Source organism: Neoarius graeffei, chromosome 15, assembly GCF_027579695.1.
Source record: "Neoarius graeffei isolate fNeoGra1 chromosome 15, fNeoGra1.pri, whole genome shotgun sequence".
Classification (NCBI taxonomy): Eukaryota; Metazoa; Chordata; class Actinopteri; order Siluriformes; family Ariidae; genus Neoarius; species Neoarius graeffei.
This window is the reverse complement of record NC_083583.1, coordinates 24586551-24606773: the sequence shown is the minus strand read 5'-3', so window position 1 is coordinate 24606773 and position 20223 is coordinate 24586551. Positions and strand designations below refer to the sequence as shown.

General features: G+C 42.3%; 1 protein-coding gene across 1 annotated transcript in view; it reads left to right on the top strand.

The window, feature by feature from the left end:
* Nucleotides 1-19999, top strand: part of ntrk3b (neurotrophic tyrosine kinase, receptor, type 3b) — a 324652-nt gene extending 304653 nt beyond the window's left edge. The window contains exons 17-19 of the mRNA XM_060941065.1: nt 922-1165; nt 16804-16962; nt 19814-19999. Of these exons, the coding sequence (XP_060797048.1) occupies nt 922-1165; nt 16804-16962; nt 19814-19999 (589 nt within the window). The remainder of the gene's footprint in view (nt 1-921; nt 1166-16803; nt 16963-19813) is intronic.
* Nucleotides 20000-20223: the final 224 nt, after the last annotated feature.

Here is a 20223-nt window from a genome sequence, read left to right as displayed (position 1 = left end):
TGTCTGAATTTTCCCATCATAAATATTCGCTGTGCATGCCACGTACAGGCTAATTCCTTCGTGTCTATGGTGCGAAAATATCCGTTCTACACTTCTCAGCTGATCACGTCTAGAGAAAGTGCTCTTTGGAGTTAAATGAAGATCGTTAAATGAGATAACATCATTCAACTGTGCTTTTGAACGGGGTACATTTCATCTTATACATAAAAAGGCTTCCTATCGACTTGCATTCTGAGATGCCAAATACTGTAATGAACATTTAAAAAAAAACGCAGCAGGCACATGGAGTTAGTCAGGGCATAAAAGAATAGCACAATGCTGGTCACTGACTCCAATTAGGCCTTACCCAGACGCTGCGTGTGTGGAATAAAGCTGACCTGAAGAGAATTCTCTTTCCAGCTCACAAGACAAACAGGAGAGTGTTTTACATGCAAAATAGCTTCTCAGACTCAAAGACTGCTTGATTGTTAGCTCTCCAGGTCATTGGCAAGGGGGCGTTTCCCCAGCTAGAGCTATCAGAAAGACAGAAATTACACTGGAGCACATTTAAGCAGACACCTTATGTAAATCCTTCTGCAATCATCAGAGCTATTCAGCAAGAATGACAAAGGGCTTGGCAAATCAATAACGTCCCAGACCCTAAACACACAGGTTCTGTTTGGCAGGAAAGATGGAGATGAAATTCACGTTGAGCTAGTTCAAAGTTACAGCACGTTCACAGATTCAAGGGGTTGCAGCAAGTGTAGGGCAACTTTTTTGCATATTCTGACCTTTCACTGCAACCCAGGACAAGCTTCTTGTACGTTCATGCCTTGCTTCTGCTTCTTTTTATAGAAAAGGTGCAAAATCCCCAGCATTGATTAATTTGTACCAAGTAGAATGAAAATCTTTCTGGTCCTGTTTTGTTCCTCTGTTCCCCAGGGCTCATGGTCCAGACGCCACCATCTTGGTGGATGGCCATCCGATGCAGAGCAATGGCGAACTTGGTCTCTCTCAGATGTTGCACATTGCCACACAGATTGCAGCTGGTATGGTGTATCTGTCTTCACAGCACTTTGTGCACCGTGACCTGGCCACACGCAACTGCCTGGTGGGAAATGGCCTCCTGGTGAAGATTGGAGACTTCGGAATGTCCAGGGACATCTACAGCATGGACTACTACCGGGTGCGTATCAGTTTCATAGCTGTTTTTTTTTCAAGGGGTGTATTCAGAACATGGTGTAGTGAAGATACTGGGATTATGCATATCAGTATTCAGACCTTAGACCAAACTGCACACTAAGGCCTTGTTTACATTATTTCGAATCAGCGGATCATCAGATTAACGTTTTTAAAACGATTCGCGTACACACACAAAATTTCTGTGCCCGCAACAAAACCGTTCCCCATGCACACAGCAACGCCAATACACGGCTACGCTAATCACATGACTAATTAGACGGCACGTCACATGATCCCAGTGCATATCAGGCATGCGCAAGTCACTCACCACTTGCAAGTGGAAGGATGTCGTTGTAAAAAATGAAGTATGCCAGTCTGTTATCGGCGGTACTGGTACTACAATGACGCCTTTTTTACACCGTGTATGGCCTTCGTGTTTATGCTAGAAGGATCTAACAGTGTTCGGTACACTCTTCACCTCGCAGAATGGCCGTTTTTTGCAATTACAACAAGACTATTTAGTGCTACGGTAACCAACACACTTCCTGTATTGCTCATTCATTTAATTACTTCCTCAACACACTTCCTGTATTGCTCATTCACATGACCAACGTGGCATGACCAACGCCAGCGAATCAGGAAGGTGGATGTCACAGTGACGTTGTCCAATGACGACGTCAGCTAGAGCTCAGCACTGCGTATCCTCGTTCCTCAATGTTTACACAGCACCGGATCAGATACGTACTGGGTTGAATACGTGGGCCCTGGTGGATTCAAACTGTTCCGCCTGTGGAGTCGTTTTCCGGCGTTTTAATGTGCATGGACAGTGCATCTGCAATGAAAACGATACGGATACGGTCTAATGTAAACACCACCTAAAGCATTACTTACACAAGTATGAGTGAGTTGTGTACATGGGGTGGAGTTAGCTGAAAACAGAGCCTTGTCACATTCTTGATGTGACCACAGTATGACTCTTTTGTGGCTGTAATTAATTAATTAATTGTTCCATCCTTTTAAAGTCAACAAAAACATTTTTTTCTTGAATGGAGGACATCAGAGGAGACCGTGTCTTAATCAGAGACACAGCTTGTCTCAAGAACCCTTATTAATTAGTTTAAAGCAACCATAGTAGATGAGTGCTTGGTCAGCTTATCCTTCAAACCATGAGCATGATTTTTGGGCGACATGGTGGTATAGTGGATAGCACTGTTGCCTCACAACAAGAAGGTTCTGGGTTTGAGCCCAACATCTGACAGGGGCCTTTCTGTGTGGAGTTTGCATGTTCTCTCCGTGTCTGCATGGGTTTCTGCCACAGTCCAAAGACATGCGGTTAGGTTAACATGGACCGGTCTTAGGCTGAGGTGCCCTTGAGCGAGGCACTTAACTCCCAACTGCTTCCCGGGCACTGTTAGCATAGCTGCCCACTGCTCTGGGTATGTATGTGCGTGTGCTCATTGCTCACTTGTGTGTGTTCACTGCTTCAGATGGACTAAATGCAGAGAGGAGTTTCACAAGTGTGATGAATGAAGTTGTTCTTCTTTTTAGAAGATAATTTGTCAGTCAAATAAAAATTTTTATAACAAAACATTATTAATTTAACAATCAAAATAGTTAACTTAAAGCATTATAAAATAACCTACATCCGAATTCCCTCTCTCAATGTGAGTTGTGATCCACAGCTATTTCCTTCTTTGCTCTGCATTTCTATCGACCTTTTTTTTTTCCTTATGCCAGGTGCATGTGTTTGAAACACCCTGTCTCAGGCCCTGTCCACACGGCAACGGATTCAGGTGAATCTGATAAAATTATTTATCGTTTCGGCCTGGCGTCCACACGGCACCGGCGTTTTGGGTGCCCCAAAATGAAATCTTTTGAGAACGGGTTCCAGAGTGGAAAAATCTGGCAACGGCACTGTTGCGAAGTCATCTGGATGAGTAGAACGGATTTGTTTACGATGATGTCACAACCACATGACAATCCCGCCAGCAAAAATAGGGAAAAAAAGGAGCGATCTCACCTCTTCAGATGTTGGTTTAAGTCCGACAATACATTCCTCAAAAAGGGCGTAGAAGAACAAAGTAATCCATCAACGTGTAGCATTCAATTTATTCCGGACCATTAAAGAATTCTGGAGGATCTCAGAATGTTGCCGTACCGGCTTCCATCTACCCCGTTCATTCCTCTCTCTCTCTATCTACCCCTGTTCATTCCTCTTTCCGTGTCTCCATTCAAAAAACGAGCACGTGATTTAAAGGGACTATAGCCATAGGACAGGGAGTGAGAAGGTGTGCACGTGTGACAGTGACAGGGAAGAACCTAGGCTCATGCTCGCCCTGAATTTCTCTTAAAGTGAAGGCAGAAGAACGTTCAGCGCCTGGCCAGGCTTTCTATGTATTAATTTACATAGACGTTTTAATATGAAATATAAATTAGACAATAGATACTATTTTATGCTACTGACTAATAATCAAAACTTTATGTGGCTGATGCTACAGAAGAACGGGTTTATGTGCATGTGTCCTACTTCTATTGTTCTGGTGTCTCCGATGGGACCGTCTTACAGCGCACGTAGAGGTGTGGCATGTGTATTGCATTGTTTTCAGCAAGCGTTGCGTTGCCATATGAACCTGATATTTTACTGATCCATTGCCCATGCGGACGTGATATTTAAAAAAAAATCTCTTTGCCATTGTCGTGTGGATGTAGCCTCAGACGCTTTGGCTCAAGAAAAGCACGGCAACCTCGAAGGTGTGAACTCTATGCAAGTGATTTGCATAAACTGAATGGGAAATTCAGCTTACTGTAAGCAGCTGCATAAACGGAGCCATGACTCTGACTATGAGCCTAAGAGAGGGTGCAACTTTTACATATAGTGTCGGATAGTGTGTTAATAATCCAGCTGATAGCTCAATAAACTTGTGAATATATTCATCAAGTGAATGTGAATCCTGGCATACATTCTGCACCAACATGGCAACCTGCTGCTGTGAAACAAAAATTGAGTTATGCATTTTAAATCATTTAAAATTAATTGAGAATTTGGAGGGCATCCAAGTAACCTTTCAATTAATGCAAATTCTTGCTATCACCTTCACTTCAGTAGGGACATTTGCAGGACATCTCGCAGAGACTGATTCATTTATCACTTTGTGATCTTAGTACATTACATTACAGGCATTGAACAGATGCTCTTATCCAGAGCATGGGGGTTGGGGCTTAGGTCACTTGCTTCAACCATTCAGACTGGTCCAGGGAATCAAACTGGTGACCTTTTGGTCCCAAAGCTGCTTCTCTGACCATTAGGTCATGGCTTCCATTGTATTATCTGGCGCGGATTTAAGGGGGAGGCGCACCCAGCATGCACCACCCCCGTCCCAAAAAAAAAAAAAAAATAATAATAATAATAATTTTAGTCCATGGCTACTTGGAATTGTAACTTGATTGTATTGCAGATACAGAGATATGCCCACTGTCCTTTAATTAATAAGGTTATAAAAAAATAAACTAAATAAATCATTATTTGGGATTGAGCTGAAGAGAATAACCCCTTCGGACATAATGTATACAACTGTACACATGAAGTTCCATAGCATTTTTTCTTGTGTCCGAAGGGGTTATGGTATAAATTTATATGTAATAGTTAGTCCTATAGTTTAGGTTTTTTCACTCATGACATGAATGCAGTGAAAAGCAAGCTGGGCAAGTCCTGTTGAATTTTAACAGGGGTGCGGGAACTTTGTGCATCTACATAATAACATCCTGTATTCTCGGCCTGCACTGTAGACTACATGTAAAGGGTGTGTGCCATCCTTTTATATTTATGGTATCGTTAACATGCATGTTCACAATCCAAAATGATAAGATGCTGCAGCAGGCTTACGGCATACACACGTGTCGGCTGTCTGGCTACTGCTCATATTCATTATCCCTGTACTCACTATACCCTGTGTATGTACATGGGACACGTGCCTTTTTTTTTTTGGTGGGGGGGGTTCACTTTGATTTTTACGATAGTGGCTGGATAGGTCTGTGAGATGTTGATTTTTGCAGCGGCTCTGAAGAAAATCTGCTTGAAATCCCCTGAGTCTTGGGAGTTAAGACTTATTATAGGACTTGTTCACATGCAACTCACACAATCATTGTATCGTTCTCTCAGTCTATTAGACTCAGGAGCTCAGATTGCAATTACTGACTTTGTATTACAGACATGCAACTCCTGCAGTATTTGTTTATAGTTATCTCTGTATTAAGCTCTGTCTTAAGTGGCCACTTACATTACCTCAGTTTCCCTGGGTATATTCACTGTCTTACGGTATATGTACATTGAATGTCCTGAGCAGGAGCTCAGATTGCAGTTGCTAAAATAGTAATAATTTATTGATATAAGGTGTTTTGTGGTCAGTGTACTACACTGTAGTGTCATGTGGTGATGCATTATTTGACAATGCAACTTTCATAAATATTACCATATGTCAGTTGTAATTATGGTCTATGTATATACCTGCAACTCTAACAATATAATTTTCAGTGACTAATAAAATGGTTTTGAAAGTTCCTATTTTTAAAGCATATTTTTGATATGGTAATTTTCTTTAAGAGATTTAATTTACAACATGTATTTGACAGCTCAAAATGCATCTCCGGGCATCTAAAAACTGCAGAGTAAAGGCCAATTTATGCTGACATCCCAGTCCTCACAGACGGCGCCGCAGATAGCGTCTGCGTAGCCCCCCCACCTTCGCAGACGCTCTGCGCGCACCTCCCAAAAATTGTGACCACCGCAGAAGCCTCGCAGACAGCGTCGCAGACAAGAGGGCTCTGATTGGTCCATTCTACATCCGCTGTACACGCACTTCCACTTCCCTACTTTCCCAGTTTGGTTTGTTTTCACGACCGCCATTTTTAAAAACACGAGCGAAGATGGAGCAGCACGAAGAGCGGTTGATCGAGGAAGTATGTACATCTATACGACTCCAGTTCTAGTCATTATAAGTAACCGGAGGATAAACACTCCACTAACCACACCCACCAACTACTCCTAGCGATTTCGCGACTTCGCGCCCCCTTGCGTTGTGGCGGTGAATAACATCGCGCACGCCTATTACTCCCCACTCAACGATAAATTACAACTGTCTGCGAAAAGCTATCTGCGAAAGCCTTGTCACAAGAACATGCAGAGGCCTTAAGGCCCCCGGACCCCCAGCCTTACTGGGTTGGCGCCTCCCTTCCCATTTTCCTGGATCCGCCCCTGATTATAAAGTTCTGACTAGTTTAAGAAGGAATGAGAGATAAAACATGACAATACTAAGTACATGACCTGTTAAAACTCAAACAAGATGAACAACTATCTGGTTGACATGCTTAGCTAGTTTTAACTATCTGTTGACAGAATCCTCATTGCCAAGATTCTCACTGCCATGGTAACACTGACACAAAATGCTGCTCTTCACATGTTTGTAAATTTAGCTTGGCTTAAATGAAATGTGAATGAAAGAAGAGACTTTGACAATTTAGCCAGTTTTAGAGTAAATATCTAAACAGTTTATTTGGAATCTACCATGAGAAGGAATTCTGTTTTTGCATGTCAACAGAGCTAGCGAGGATTTATAAAACCAAGCAGGACTTGCATGGGGAAAATGTTTGGCCTAGGATAAAATAATCTCATCTCATCTCATTATCTCTAGCCGCTTTATCCTTCTACAGGGTCGCAGGCAAGCTGGAGCCTATCCCAGCTGACTACGGGCGAAAGGCGGGGTACACCCTGGACAAGTCGCCAGGTCATCACAGGGCTGACACATAGACACAGACAACCATTCACACTCACATTCACACCTACGGTCAATTTAGAGTCACCAGTTAACCTAACCTGCATGTCTTTGGACTGTGGGGGAAACCGGAGCACCCGGAGGAAACCCACGCGGACACGGGGAGAACATGCAAACTCCACACAGAAAGGCCCTCGCCGGCCCCGGGGCTCGAACCCAGGACCTTCTTGCTGTGAGGCGACAGCGCTAACCACTACACCACCGTGCCGCCCGGATAAAATAATAGTTTATTATATTATAAACCAAATAATTGTATTAATTTATGTAGTTGAATGTAATTATTTTGTGTTGAAATCTCAATTAGTATTAAAGGAGAACTGAAGGCAAATTTTTTTATTATCAAAATTCTATTTATCTCATTTTATAAAATGTAGGAATGCATTTTTGATCGCTATTTTGTCACTGCTATAGCAAGTTATGAGTGTTTGAAATATGCTATGTAATATATCAGTCCATATGTCAAAGCAATGGCCGTAAACGAGATTCGTTGAGACCTGTGCGAGACATCGTAGGACGGAAGTAAAACGGAAAAAAAAAAGTGGAAATCAAAGTGACCAACATCTGCCAACATTGTCAAAAGACACGCGCCCTCTTTCGAACGCTGATGTAATCAAGCCGGAAGTTTTGTTTGTTTTGATAGCAATCAGGAAAGTTCATTTGGAGGGCGGCACGGTGGTGTAGTGGTTAGTGCTGTCGCCTCACAACAAGAAGGTTCTGGGTTCGAGCCCCGTGGCCGGCGAGGGCCTTTCTGTGCGGAGTTTGCATGTTCTCCCCGTGTCCGCGTGGGTTTCCTCCGGGTGCTCCGGTTTCCCCCACAGTCCAAAGACATGCAAGTTAGGTTAACTGGTGACTCAAATTTACTGTGAGTGTGAATGGTTGTCTGTGTCTATGTGTCAGCCCTGTGATGACCTGGCGACTTGTCCAGGGTGTACCCCGCCTCTCGCACATAGCCAGCTGGGATGTACCAGCTGTATCCTGTACAGCCACAACCCTGTACAGGATAACCGGTTATGGATAATGGATGGATGAATAAAATGGCTTCCACTCTCATTATTCATGAGATAAGCTGGATAGGCTCCAGCTTGCCTGCGACCCTGTAGAACAGGATAAAGCGGCTAGAGATAATGAGATGAGATTTCATTTGGAAAACAGTTTTCAAAATGGCAGCACTGACACCTGGCTGACAGGTCACGTTTTGAAGTTTCACACAAGTCTTGTGAAGATCGCGAGGATAAGCGACGCCTGCCGTGGACCAAATGAACTAAATTCAACATGGCTAAAAACCGAATAGGCCGATAAGTATAATATTTAATTGCAATTAGTTGCCAATACGAGTCACGATATAAGGTTACTAAAACCGAAAACGTAATTGAATAACACGTTAAATAAGACATAAAGCAAGTTTAAAAATGACTTCAGTTCTTCTTTAATACACCTGCTCAAAGCTTAGATCAAACCTTGTGTTTTCAATTAGCTTTAAGATACCCAAATTGATTTGAATTTAAACCTCAGACTTCCTTTACTTGCAGACATATTACATTTGTGAAATGTTCTGTCCTTATTAAGTGAAAGAGGCCTGTGGGTAGGCCAAGCAGGAAGTAGAAAGCTCATATTGCACCAGCCGATAGCATCTCTCCAGCACACACATGCTGTGATATATTGACACAGCTGAAAGATTAGAAAATCATAACCGCACTGGACATATTCACTACATCAAGTGATTATAAACAGGGGTTCTGCCAAGCACACAATCCACACACCACTAGTCATATTGACATTGGTGCTCCTGCAGGGCTCGAACACCTGGGCAGCAGAAACTAATGAAATGAGGACGGAGGAAAAAGATAGCAGCCTTTTCTCCTTTTCACCAGCAGCCAATCCAAACGCTTTTGTACTGGTACTGAAGGCGCTGCATTGATTCCATGGCATTTAATGGTGTGTCAAGTATCCAATGTCTGAGGTCGTATGATAAATGGAGAGAAACATTTTGAGAGGAAAAAAAAAAAGAACAGTAACAAACTGGATCCAGAATCTACTGCACAGCATCTTTCCTCCATGAATCAGGGAAAATTTGCCTGATCAAAGTACAGAGTTGAATTCAGAGTTGGAGACTTAAATCCAGAAGTAATGTTAATATTTATGTAGCCCCATTCAGATTATTCAGATTTTCCTTGAGTAGAATCATCCGAGACAGGATTTTCCAAAAGATTCTTAACCACCAGCTTTAAATGCAAGCACTTGCCTTTAAACTGGAAGCAAAAATGTAGCTGAAGAAGGAAATAGTTTTTTTTTCTTTGCTTGTAAATGTAATGCGATGTACCATAAAAGCAAGAGATGATTTTTAAAAAAGGAAAATAGAAAAGACTAGTGCAACAATATAAAGATGAGAAGAGTGTAAGCACTGAAATAAACATCTAACAGGAGTTTCATATATTGCTCCATGAATAGTTATACTTACAGTGGTGCTTGAAAGTTTGTGAACCCTTTAGAATTTTCTATATTTCTGCATAAATATGACCTAAAACAACATCAGATTTTCACCCAAGTCCTAAATGTAGATAAAGAGAACCCAGTTAAACGAATGAGACAAAAATATTATACTTGGTCATTTATTTATTGAGGAAAATGATCCAATATTACATATCTGTGAGTGGCAAAAGTATGTGAATATTTGTAGATTGCTCTAGGATTAGCAGCTAATTTGACGGTGAAATTAGAGTCAGGTGTTTTCAATCAATGGGATGACAATCAGGTGTGAGTGGGCACCCTGTTTTATTTAAAGAAAAGGGATCTATCAAAGTCTGATCTTCACAACACATGTTTGTGGAAGTGTATCATGGCATGAACAAAGGAGATTTCTGAGGACCTCAGAAAAAGCGTTGTTGATGCTCATCAGGCTGGAAAAGGTTACAAAACCATCTCTAAAGAGTTTGGACTCCACCAATCCACAGTCAGACAGATTGTGTACAAATGGAGGAAATTCAAGACCACTGTTACCCTCCCCAGGAGTGGCCGACCAACAAAGATCATTCCAAGAGCAAGGTGTGGAATAGTTGGCGAGGTCACAAAGGACCCCAGGGTAACTTCTAAGCAACTGAAGACCTCTCTCACATTGTCTAATGTTAATGTTCATGAGTCCACCATCAGGAGAACACTGAACAACAATGGTGTGCATGGCAGGGTTGCAAGGAGAAAGCCACTGCTCTCCAAAAAGAACATTGCTGCTCATCTGTAGTTTGCTAAAGATCACATGGACAAGCCAGAAGGCTATTGGAAAAATGTTTTGTGGATGGATGAGTCCAAAATAGAATTTTTGGTTTAAATGAGAAGGGTTATGTTTGGAGAAAGGAAAGCACTGCATTCCAGCATAAGAACCTTATCCCATCTGTGAAACATGGTGGTGGTAGTATCATGGTTTGGGCCTGTTTTGCTGCATCTGGGCCAGGATGGCTTGCCATCATTGATGGAACAATGAATTCTGAATTATACCAGCGAATTCTAAAGGAAAATGTAAGGACATCTGTCCAGGAACTGAATCTCAAGAGAAGGTGGGTCATGCAGCAAGACAACGACCTTAAGCACACAAGTCGTTCTACCAAAGAATGGTTAAAGAAGAATAAAGTTAATGTTTTGGAATGGCCAAGTCAAAGTCCTGACCTTACTCCAATCGAAATGTTGTGGAAGGACCTGAAGTGAGCAGTTCATGTGAGGAAACCCACCAACATCCCAGAGTTGAAGCTGTTCTGTACGGAAGAATGGGCTAAAATTCCTCCAAGCCGGTGTGCAGGACTGATCAACAGTTACCGCAAACGTTTAGTTGCAGTTATTGCTGCACAAGGGGGTCACACCAGATACTGAAAGCAAAGGTTCACATACTTTTGCCACTCTCAGATATATAATATTGGATCATTTTCCTCAATAAATAAATGACCAAGTATAATATTTTTGTAGCATTTGTTTAACTGGGTTCTCTTTATCTACTTTTAGGACTTGTGTGAAAATCTAATGATGTTTTAGGTCATATTTATGCAGAAATATAGAAAATTCTAAAGGGTTCACAAACTTTCAAGCACCACTGTATCATATTAATCAATGCAAGTGTAGTTTTATTGACCAAAATGGGGGCGGCACGGTGGTGTAGTGGTTAGCACTGTTGCCGCACAGCAAGAAGGTTCCGGTTCGACCCCAGCGGCCGACGGGGGCCTTTCTGTGTGGAGTTTGCATGTTCTCCCCGTGTCTGTGTGGGTTTCCTCTGGGTGCTCCGGTTTCCCCCACAGTCCAAAGACATGCAGGTTAGGCTAATTGGTGGCTCTAAATTGACCGTAGGTGTGATGTGAATGTGAATGGTTGTTTGTCTCTATTGGCCCTTTTCCACTACCCTTTTTCAGCTCACTTCAGCTCACTTCAGCCCGACACGGCTCGTGTTTCATCTACCTTAGAGCAGCACGACTCAGCTCACTTCAGCCCTACTCAGCACCCAAAACTCGCACGGTTTTGGAGTGGGGCTGAAGCGAGCCAAACCGAGCTGAGTGAGGCTAGGGGCGTGAGCAGACACTCCCTTGTGCACTGATTGGTGAGGAGGAGTGTCCTCACACGCCCACACACGCCCCGCGAGCATGCTGGGATCTCTAAACACCGTAAACCCGGAAGAATAATAATTACGAATTACGAGAATTTCTGAAGCCTTATGCGCCTCGCCTCATCTATACGCTCTTGCCAGTATCTGTTGGCGTTGTCGGTGACAACAAGCTACAGCACCAAGACCAGCAACACTAACGTATAAACAGTAATAAACATGTTTATTGTTTACTATCCGGGTCATGAGACGACCGCTTAAAAGGTCACTGATGTCACTGTTTGCACCGCCTAACGACATCACATGACGTCCACCCACTTTCGCTAACTCCACCCAATGTGTCCACCCACTTCCAGCCAGCACGGTTCAGCGCGGTTGTAGTCGAAATGCAACTCCAACAGCCCCACTCAGCTCGACTCAGCCCGACTCAGCACGGCACGGCTCAGCCCAACTCAGCACCGCACGGCTCAGCCCAACTCAGCCGCGTTGGTAGTGGAAAAGCGGCATATGTGTCAGCCCTGCACTGATCTGGCGACTTGTCCAGGGTGTACCCCGCCTCTCGCCCATAGCCAGCTGGGATAGGCTCCAGCTTGCCCGCGACCCTGTACAGGATAAGCGGTTACGGATAATGGATGGATGAACCAAATGGCTTCCACTCTCATTATTCATCAGCACATAAAATAACACTTGACCCAGCACATCCTAATATTTTGCATTTGTTTGTTTGCTTGTTTACATTATGCTATAGTAGTTAACGATGTCATGAGATACTAAATAAAAGTCATGAATTCATAATATGTGTGTGCAGGATTTAGGCTATTTTGTCATGCTTTTAATTCACTATTTAGAGTTTGCCAATGTTGTCAATACATCAGAGGACTGAATATTGATGTGTGCAATTTTGGCATTCAGTACTCCTCACTACACAAGTCTGTGAGTATGCATTTACAGAATATTTAATAGTTATTCCACTCTATCTCGTCATACATGAGCTGATAGCTGACGAGCCGCGTAATGTCGAGTCCTCCATGAATCAGGGAAAATTTGCCTGATCAAAGGATAGAGTTGTATTCAGAGTTGGAGACTTAAATCCAAAAGTAATGTTAATATTTATGTAGCCCACCAGTCCACATTCACTGGATTTTGAGAAACAGAGGAATTTTTATTTTTGTTTTTTGCAAATTCGATAAATAAAAACTTTATACAAAACGTCCGACAAAATAATTTCCGCTTAGGCGAACTTGTTACAAACCTATCAATGGCTGCACGAATAGACTTTAGTGTTGTTGTTGTTGTTTTTTTTGTAGAAAGTCCCGTCTTGCTGTCGTGCCGAGGTATAGAATAGCTTTAGACATTTATTTAATTATTCCTTGGACATTTCAGTTATGCAATTTTCAAACTTTGAGATTTTGAACCAGTCTAAAAAAATGCAACAAATTTTAATGCTTAAAGATGAAGAATGTAAACAAACCAGTGAAATGACAGGAGCAATTTATGAAAAATGCCATAATAATAATAATAATAATTCTTGAAAAAATAAAAAGGTACATTCTTACCATCAAATACTTTTATTCCATATTTTGTTGCTTTTTTAATTTTTTATGGGTTTATTTTTGAGTAGAGTTTTTTATTACGTCTTCTGTTGGTTCAGCCACACGCTCCGCCATTTTGTTTTTCTCTACTCATGGTATATGAGCTGATAGCCTAGTAGTAGAGTAGCCAATCAGAGTGCATGATTGCTCATATCCAATGAATGGGGATAGAATAAATACTGATATTGATAATGGTGGTGATGGACTTAAATTGATTTCGGAGCACACACTGAAGAACTAAGGAGGAGTGAGAACCCAGGAATTTTCAGGAACCAGAAAGTAGAAAGCAGGAAGTAGTAAAAAGAATGTAAAATGAGACCTACTGTGACAAATTCACACACACAGGCACATTCAACATGTGAACCTGTCTCACATCCTGTATTTGCAAAATCAGCAACCCTAGAAAATGACGGTACAAGTTCAGTTTTGTGAATGTTGGCTGGATTACTGTTGCTCAGGCTTTAGACTGCCTGTGGCAGCTGTTTATAAACAGGCAAAATTCACAGCTCAGCCCATGTCAGTCATATTGCAAATAAAAAAATCAATAAATATCTTGCAAGTCGAACCCAGTGTTCTACCTGTCCCATAGTGCTTATAGAACAAGCATTGTACAATGTATATACTTGTTTTCCTGCTTTCTCCCTTCTTGTGGAGTTTAAATAAAGTCTGTCGGCTCAGTTCAATCTACTTTAGCTTCACGTAAAAGTGTAAATGCCTGGTGAGTAGCCCTTGAGGAACTGTAATCCATCCTCTGCCATGCTGCACCACTTTCCACACCGGTAATCCAATCTCACCGTCCACCATGCAGCCACGACTCGCCTGTAATCCAGTTTACACGCCAAAGCACTCCAGAATGTCACTGAAAAGAAATGTGTGAGTAATTGGAAGTGAGATGATGAGTGTTTTTAACACATATTTGAATCATTTTTATTTTCGGGTGGGGTTGGGGGAGGGGTTGCTTAATAATACCTGCTGGGCTAATTGCTTTGGCATCAGCCACAAAGCCCAAGGTGCTATCGGTGCTATCATTTGCGCGACTGTTTAAAGTTTTAATTCGCCTTCTTTAAAGAGGGATTCATATTCATTTGTACATGGCAGTGAGACCTGTGTGTGTGTGTGTGTGTGTGTGTGTGTGTGTGTGTGTGTGCGTGTGTGTGTGACCAAAAGGTCATTTAAAATCGTCAGCCTACCTTAATTAGTTTGCTTAATCCAGTGAGAAGCGATCCACAGACGCCACGCTGAAAAAAAGCTCACACTACTCCTAAGGTGAGGAGACGTGCTATAGTAAACACTGTGTGATGGCATGTAAATGAACACGTTTAAACAATAAGGTTCCAGAATTATGATGAAAGCACCTAATTAAATCTGTCAGTGGGAGATATTTATAAAAGTTCTCATTTGTCTGCACAATATTAAGTTCAAGTAGCATGAAGGAACAACAGACAGCAGGAGGCATGGGAATTAGAATGGAAACATATCAAGGTCCAGTAATAGCCAGTTGAGATTTGAAAATATTTCCACCTTGTGAAAGCAGTGTTGGCTTGAATAATGCAGTATCAAATCTGCTGTTTCATTACAGATTTGGCTCCTATGGCTGGAAGTGTCAGTGTTAAGTTACATTCATCCAGGTGTGTGACCTATCAACAGCGTACAATAAGGCATTGCTGTTGGTAGATTACTTTATTATTACTAGTAGTTATTGCAGCGGCACGGTGGTGTAGTGGTTAGCACTGTCGCCTCACAGCAAGAAGGTTCTGACTTTGATCCCAGTGGCTGACAGGGGCCTTTCTGTGTGGAGTTTGCATGTTCTCCCCGTGTCCGCGTGGGTTTCCTCCGGATGCTCCGGTTTCCTAGTCTGGCTAACGCGACTTCAAAGCTCTACGAGCTATTGGTCTGGCCAAGATATTAAGCCCAACCGTTTCCCAGAGCCCGTGGTTGACCCACCTCCCTGAAATGCCTCAGTTTGCTACTGGTCGAAGCCAGAAAAGGCTGTGATGAAGCTTAAACCAATCACATCATTCTTTCCTCTGACGTATGTGACGCGACGGAAACTGCGGGGCTAACTGGTAGATTAAACTCTTACCGAAGCCGGTCGGGAGCAAGGCGAAAGCGTCCTTCCTTTCAATAAATACCTCCAGGGCTGCTCTTTGCTCCATTTTCAATGAGAACTTCCCGTTGAATGCTTTCAATACAGCATCTACCGCTGTGTTAAAGGCTTGCCGCTGCTCCATGTTCGTGATGTGAATGAAGCGCTTCCGGCATAGATTCTGTAAACAATCTATGGCTTCCAGTCGCAGTTCTACTACGTCACTGCCTTGAACACGCCTCTACCCAGGGCCGTTGGAGATGCTCAAAGTTGATTGGTTCCCGATTTTTCGGGAGCTTGGAAGAGCTGTAGATAGCTTGCCTGGCCAGACTAAGCTCGCAATAGGCCCTCGTGTTGCGTCACGCTTAGGATGGGCGGGCCCAGGCTACCGGTTTCTCCCACAGTCCAAAGACATGCAGGTTAGGCTAACTGGTGGCTCTAAATTGACCGTAGGTGTGAATGTGAGTGTGAATGGTTGTTTGTCTCTATGTGTCAGCCCTGCAATGATCTGGTGACTTGTCCAGGTAGTACCCCGCCTCTCGCCCATAGTCAGCTGGGATAGGCTCCAACTTGCCCGCAACCCTGCATAGGTTACAGATAATGAATGGATGGATAGTAGTTATTGCCCATGAACCTGATTTCCTCTGAATGGTGCTTTTCACAGGGGCTGTGTTGGTCACTGTGTTCTGTCAAAATGACATAAATCGCTCCCTGCGTCTCCTCAGTGACATAGCCTCAGCCCTAGCGGAAGTGTCTGGCAAGGAGCACTGATTGTGAGGTCCTGTATAATCAAAACCGTCAGGCGAGTGGGGGAGGGGATTCTCTGCAGAGGCTGCGCACAGTGTGTTAGCATGAGCATGTAGCCTGTGGGAAATGATATAGTGTCTTGGATTAGCACAGTGTGTTAGCGTGAGCATGTAGCCTACGGGAAATGAATAGTATATTGGATTAGCACTAATCCCATGTTTTGGAAAATCAAAAATATTGTCTTGGCCCCTCTGGGGTGTCACCAATCCATGTGCAAATTATGGAGTATGTGCGTCCAGCTGTGTCGATTTACATAGGTGAACGGAGAGCCAGACAGCCTTCCTTTAGTGGTATAGATTTTTTTTGTCCAGGAAGTTTATATGGTTAAGGTTCAAATGAGTTTGTTTGATTAAAGGCACAATTCTTTCTCAGCCCTTCATTACATCACAGGTATTTAGCAGATGCTGTTATCTAGAGCAGCCTGGAGTGTAGTTGAGGGTTAGGTGCCTTGCTAAAGGGCACTTCAGCCATTCCTGCTGGTCCAGGGGATCAAACTGGCAACCTTTTGGTCCCAAAGCTGCTTCTCAAACCATTAGTCCATGGCTTCCCCTTCATCATGTAGCATCTTCCTTCATCATTCTTTTTCTTCTTCTCTCAACTTCACTTTTGAATGTCACCTCTAATCAGCCAATATCAGACTATATCTGTTGTTTACAGCAACAATCAGTCCCGGGGCACGGCTCATCATGCTGTTCAAGAGTGTGACGTGTGCTGCCTGACTAACCATGGCGTGTGTAATCTGTTCTCCTCCAGGTGGGCGGTCACACCATGCTGCCCATTCGCTGGATGCCACCCGAAAGCATCATGTACAGGAAGTTCAGTACTGAGAGTGACGTGTGGAGCTTCGGCGTCATCATGTGGGAGATCTTCACCTACGGCAAGCAGCCGTGGTTTCAGCTGTCTAATAATGAGGTGCTGGAGAATTTCATGCATACAGGAATATTTAGAACCTGAGTGTGATCTCGGAGAAAGAAGAGAGCAAACATAGCCAAAGGCTGCTACAGGGCTGTGTGGCAATCCATAGTAATTCAGATTCACCGCAAACAGTTTTGATGTCTGTAGTTGTACTGAATAATGCATTTCTAGATTTGGCAGTTCCACATAAAATCATTAGAAAATAGGAAAGGGCACAGAATTCCATCTTCAAGAAATCAAGATGCTGTGAATATGCATATTGAAAATGGCCCTGAACCTGTTTGCGTCCATTGGTAAAGCAATAATAACAAAAATTATTTGTATACTACAATGTGATTGGCTCTTCGATTTGATAATGCAGTAACAACAGCATATGCTCAGTACAAAGTTAGATTCTCCAGTGGGAATTTTAATGCTGATTGTTCTGTAAGAATACAACCGCTTTTTTTTTACGTTTGGTTTTTTTTTGCATTTTGCATTTTGATTAGTCTGAGCACTCATAATCTCAAGAAAGATTATGATTTCCAAAAAGGTCGGATAAACTTTGTGTGAACATTCTTATGTAATGTGTATTAACTTAGAAGAATTGTGTTTAGATGAAGATATACAGCTTTTCATACAGAAATAATTTATATAACATAGTTAACAATTTAGATTATGGTCCCATCGAATTATTTTGGCTTGCCAAACTGATTAATGTCTAAAAAAAAAAACTGGCTGCAGTTCAACAACTCCATTTTTCTAAACATTAAAGGATATACAAAGAACCTTTATTTTTAAATAAATATGAGTAAATAGTATCTCCATCCTTGACTCTTGTATGCTTTATAAATGTGAATTACTAAAATATATATTTTTGAGAGTTAAAATCGACCGCAAAGTTGGCATTTGAGCTGCCAGCCAGCCCCGAGTGCGTGACGTCACGGCAGTAACCGGTTTTAAGGCCGAGGCCTTTTACAGCTATAGACCAAAGTCATATAAATAAAAATTTATGGTGAAAGTAAGAAATCCCGTTACCAACTTGCTCAACTAAGACTGATTTGATTTCACTGATTGTGGGTCGACTCTCATTAAAACAGGATAGGGTGTTATAACGTATGCAACAGACATGTACATGCATGCATTTTCACTGATAAAAAGTAAAAGGCTAATTAAATAATCAGATGAACTGAGACAATCACATTCTGAAGCAAATTAAATCATCTTATACAATACAACAATACAACACAATACAACACAAGCTTCTTGAAGGCCGAGCTTGTGGCTGATTGTTTTGAAACAATCTGACTTTCAGTTGTTCATTCAGTTATCCATTCATTCGCTTCTTCCATGTAAGGGCGAGATGGTAGCAATATCCAACGGAGAAAATCAGGCGGCTGCTCCACTCATTCTGTCCATACTGAGTACTCCGCCATTACTGCTAGGCTCAGGCAATTACTAAAACCCGGGACAGAATGGGATGTCACCAGTTTTAGCAACAACCGCGGGGAGGTCACTGCCCTAGCGATATGTCCCATCCCATTCCGTCCCGGGTATTACCAACAACCCTCAGCTCACACTCCGGGAGAACTGGTGCAACTGAACTCACTTTTTTAAAAAAATTAAATAAATACTTTCCTTTTCTTGTTTTCTTTTTCTTTAATTGTTGGTACTGCACCCTCTTTTAATACAGGCTTATAGCCAACGCTCCTCAACAGATCAGAGGTTTCATACGAGTCTTCAGTAAAATGTGCAGGGCAGAGGAGAGACCACTTCGTAGGCGCCCAATGTGCCCGTGAACTTCTCGCAAAACGCGTCCAAATCTTTGCAGTTTGAACATTCTTGGGCCACGAATGCCGCATAAATCCACCTTCTGTCATGTTGCTGCACCCACTAGCAACACATCTGCGTGGCATGGCGATAAATTAGCTCAAAATGGAGGATCGGAGTTGCAGTAGCTCTGTGTTTTAGTATAGCGGAAATGGCGATGAGACCGATAGACTTCCTGCTGTGACGTTGCGGACGTCAAGGTCATTCACTCAGACCGCTACCTATATAAATCACTTTAATCGTAAAAATTACTATATTAGATTTATTGTTAATGCTTAAAACTATTCCTGTGCCATTCTTGAGGTCTCAAGGCATTTATAAACGAAAGTGAGGCCATGGTTCTGCGTATATGCTTTAACCAGCTTCTGTAACAGATCCTCTATTGTGGTTTATCTAGTCACATGCATTTATGTAAATTATTTAGCTGAAGGCAGCATATTGGACGACAGGGCTAGAGACTTTAGGTCAGAAAGAAAAGAGTTTTTGTAGATTCTGACAGATTTTTCATTTGATTTACTCTTTATAGTCTGTAGTGTAAATTGACAGCATGGCCTGTTAAAGAAAAGAAACAGAAAGAAAGCCGATGATGAAAGCAGAATGTTGACAAAAGAATGGATGGGGAAGTTTATTCTTACTGAGACAAATAAAGCAGACGTTTAATCTGTTCAGAGTCCACACAGGAAATTTGCCTGAGTAAAATTTACTCAAATTGAAAAATTTTTAAAGAGGGACCAAATGTTATCTGGCATAGAGTAAAATTTCTTCAGTTTGAGTCAGTTTTACTCAGACAAATTTCCTGTGCATAGTGCTAGTCAAAGTAGTAAACTGAAGCACTGCTATGGAACAAAACATAACCATTTCGAATGAACTTATTTATCGTCAATCGTTAAGTTTTAAGCATTAAAATGTAACTGTTGTCACTATTCAGTCAGATATTTATCCAGACTTTTGTAAGTAAGGAATTTTATGTAATCTTTTCAAATTTTAGGCAGTACCTGTAGGTACAAACTGAACTTATGAACTCCTTTTCCTCCTACAGGTGATCGAGTGCATCACACAAGGGCGCGTTCTGGACCGGCCTCGTCTTTGTCCCAAGGAAGTTTATGACCTCATGCTGGGCTGTTGGCAGAGAGAACCGCAGCAGCGACTGAACATCAAAGACATTCAGAAAGTCCTGTATGCCTTGGGCAAAGCCGCACCGGTCTACTTGGACATCCTTGGCTAACGCTGGTGCGCTTCTTCAGGCCTGAGGCCAACACAATCCAGGAAAACCAAACGGCCCCTAACCTTACTGCGCCACTGTAAAATCACCTACACGTCGGGGATGGACTTAAGTGCCTGCAACACCATTTTTTTTCAATACACTCGAATAAAAAGTACAAAATATTTAAAGAAAACTTTTACATTTTCTTTACACGTACAGTATATAGTGTACAGAATTCTACAAAG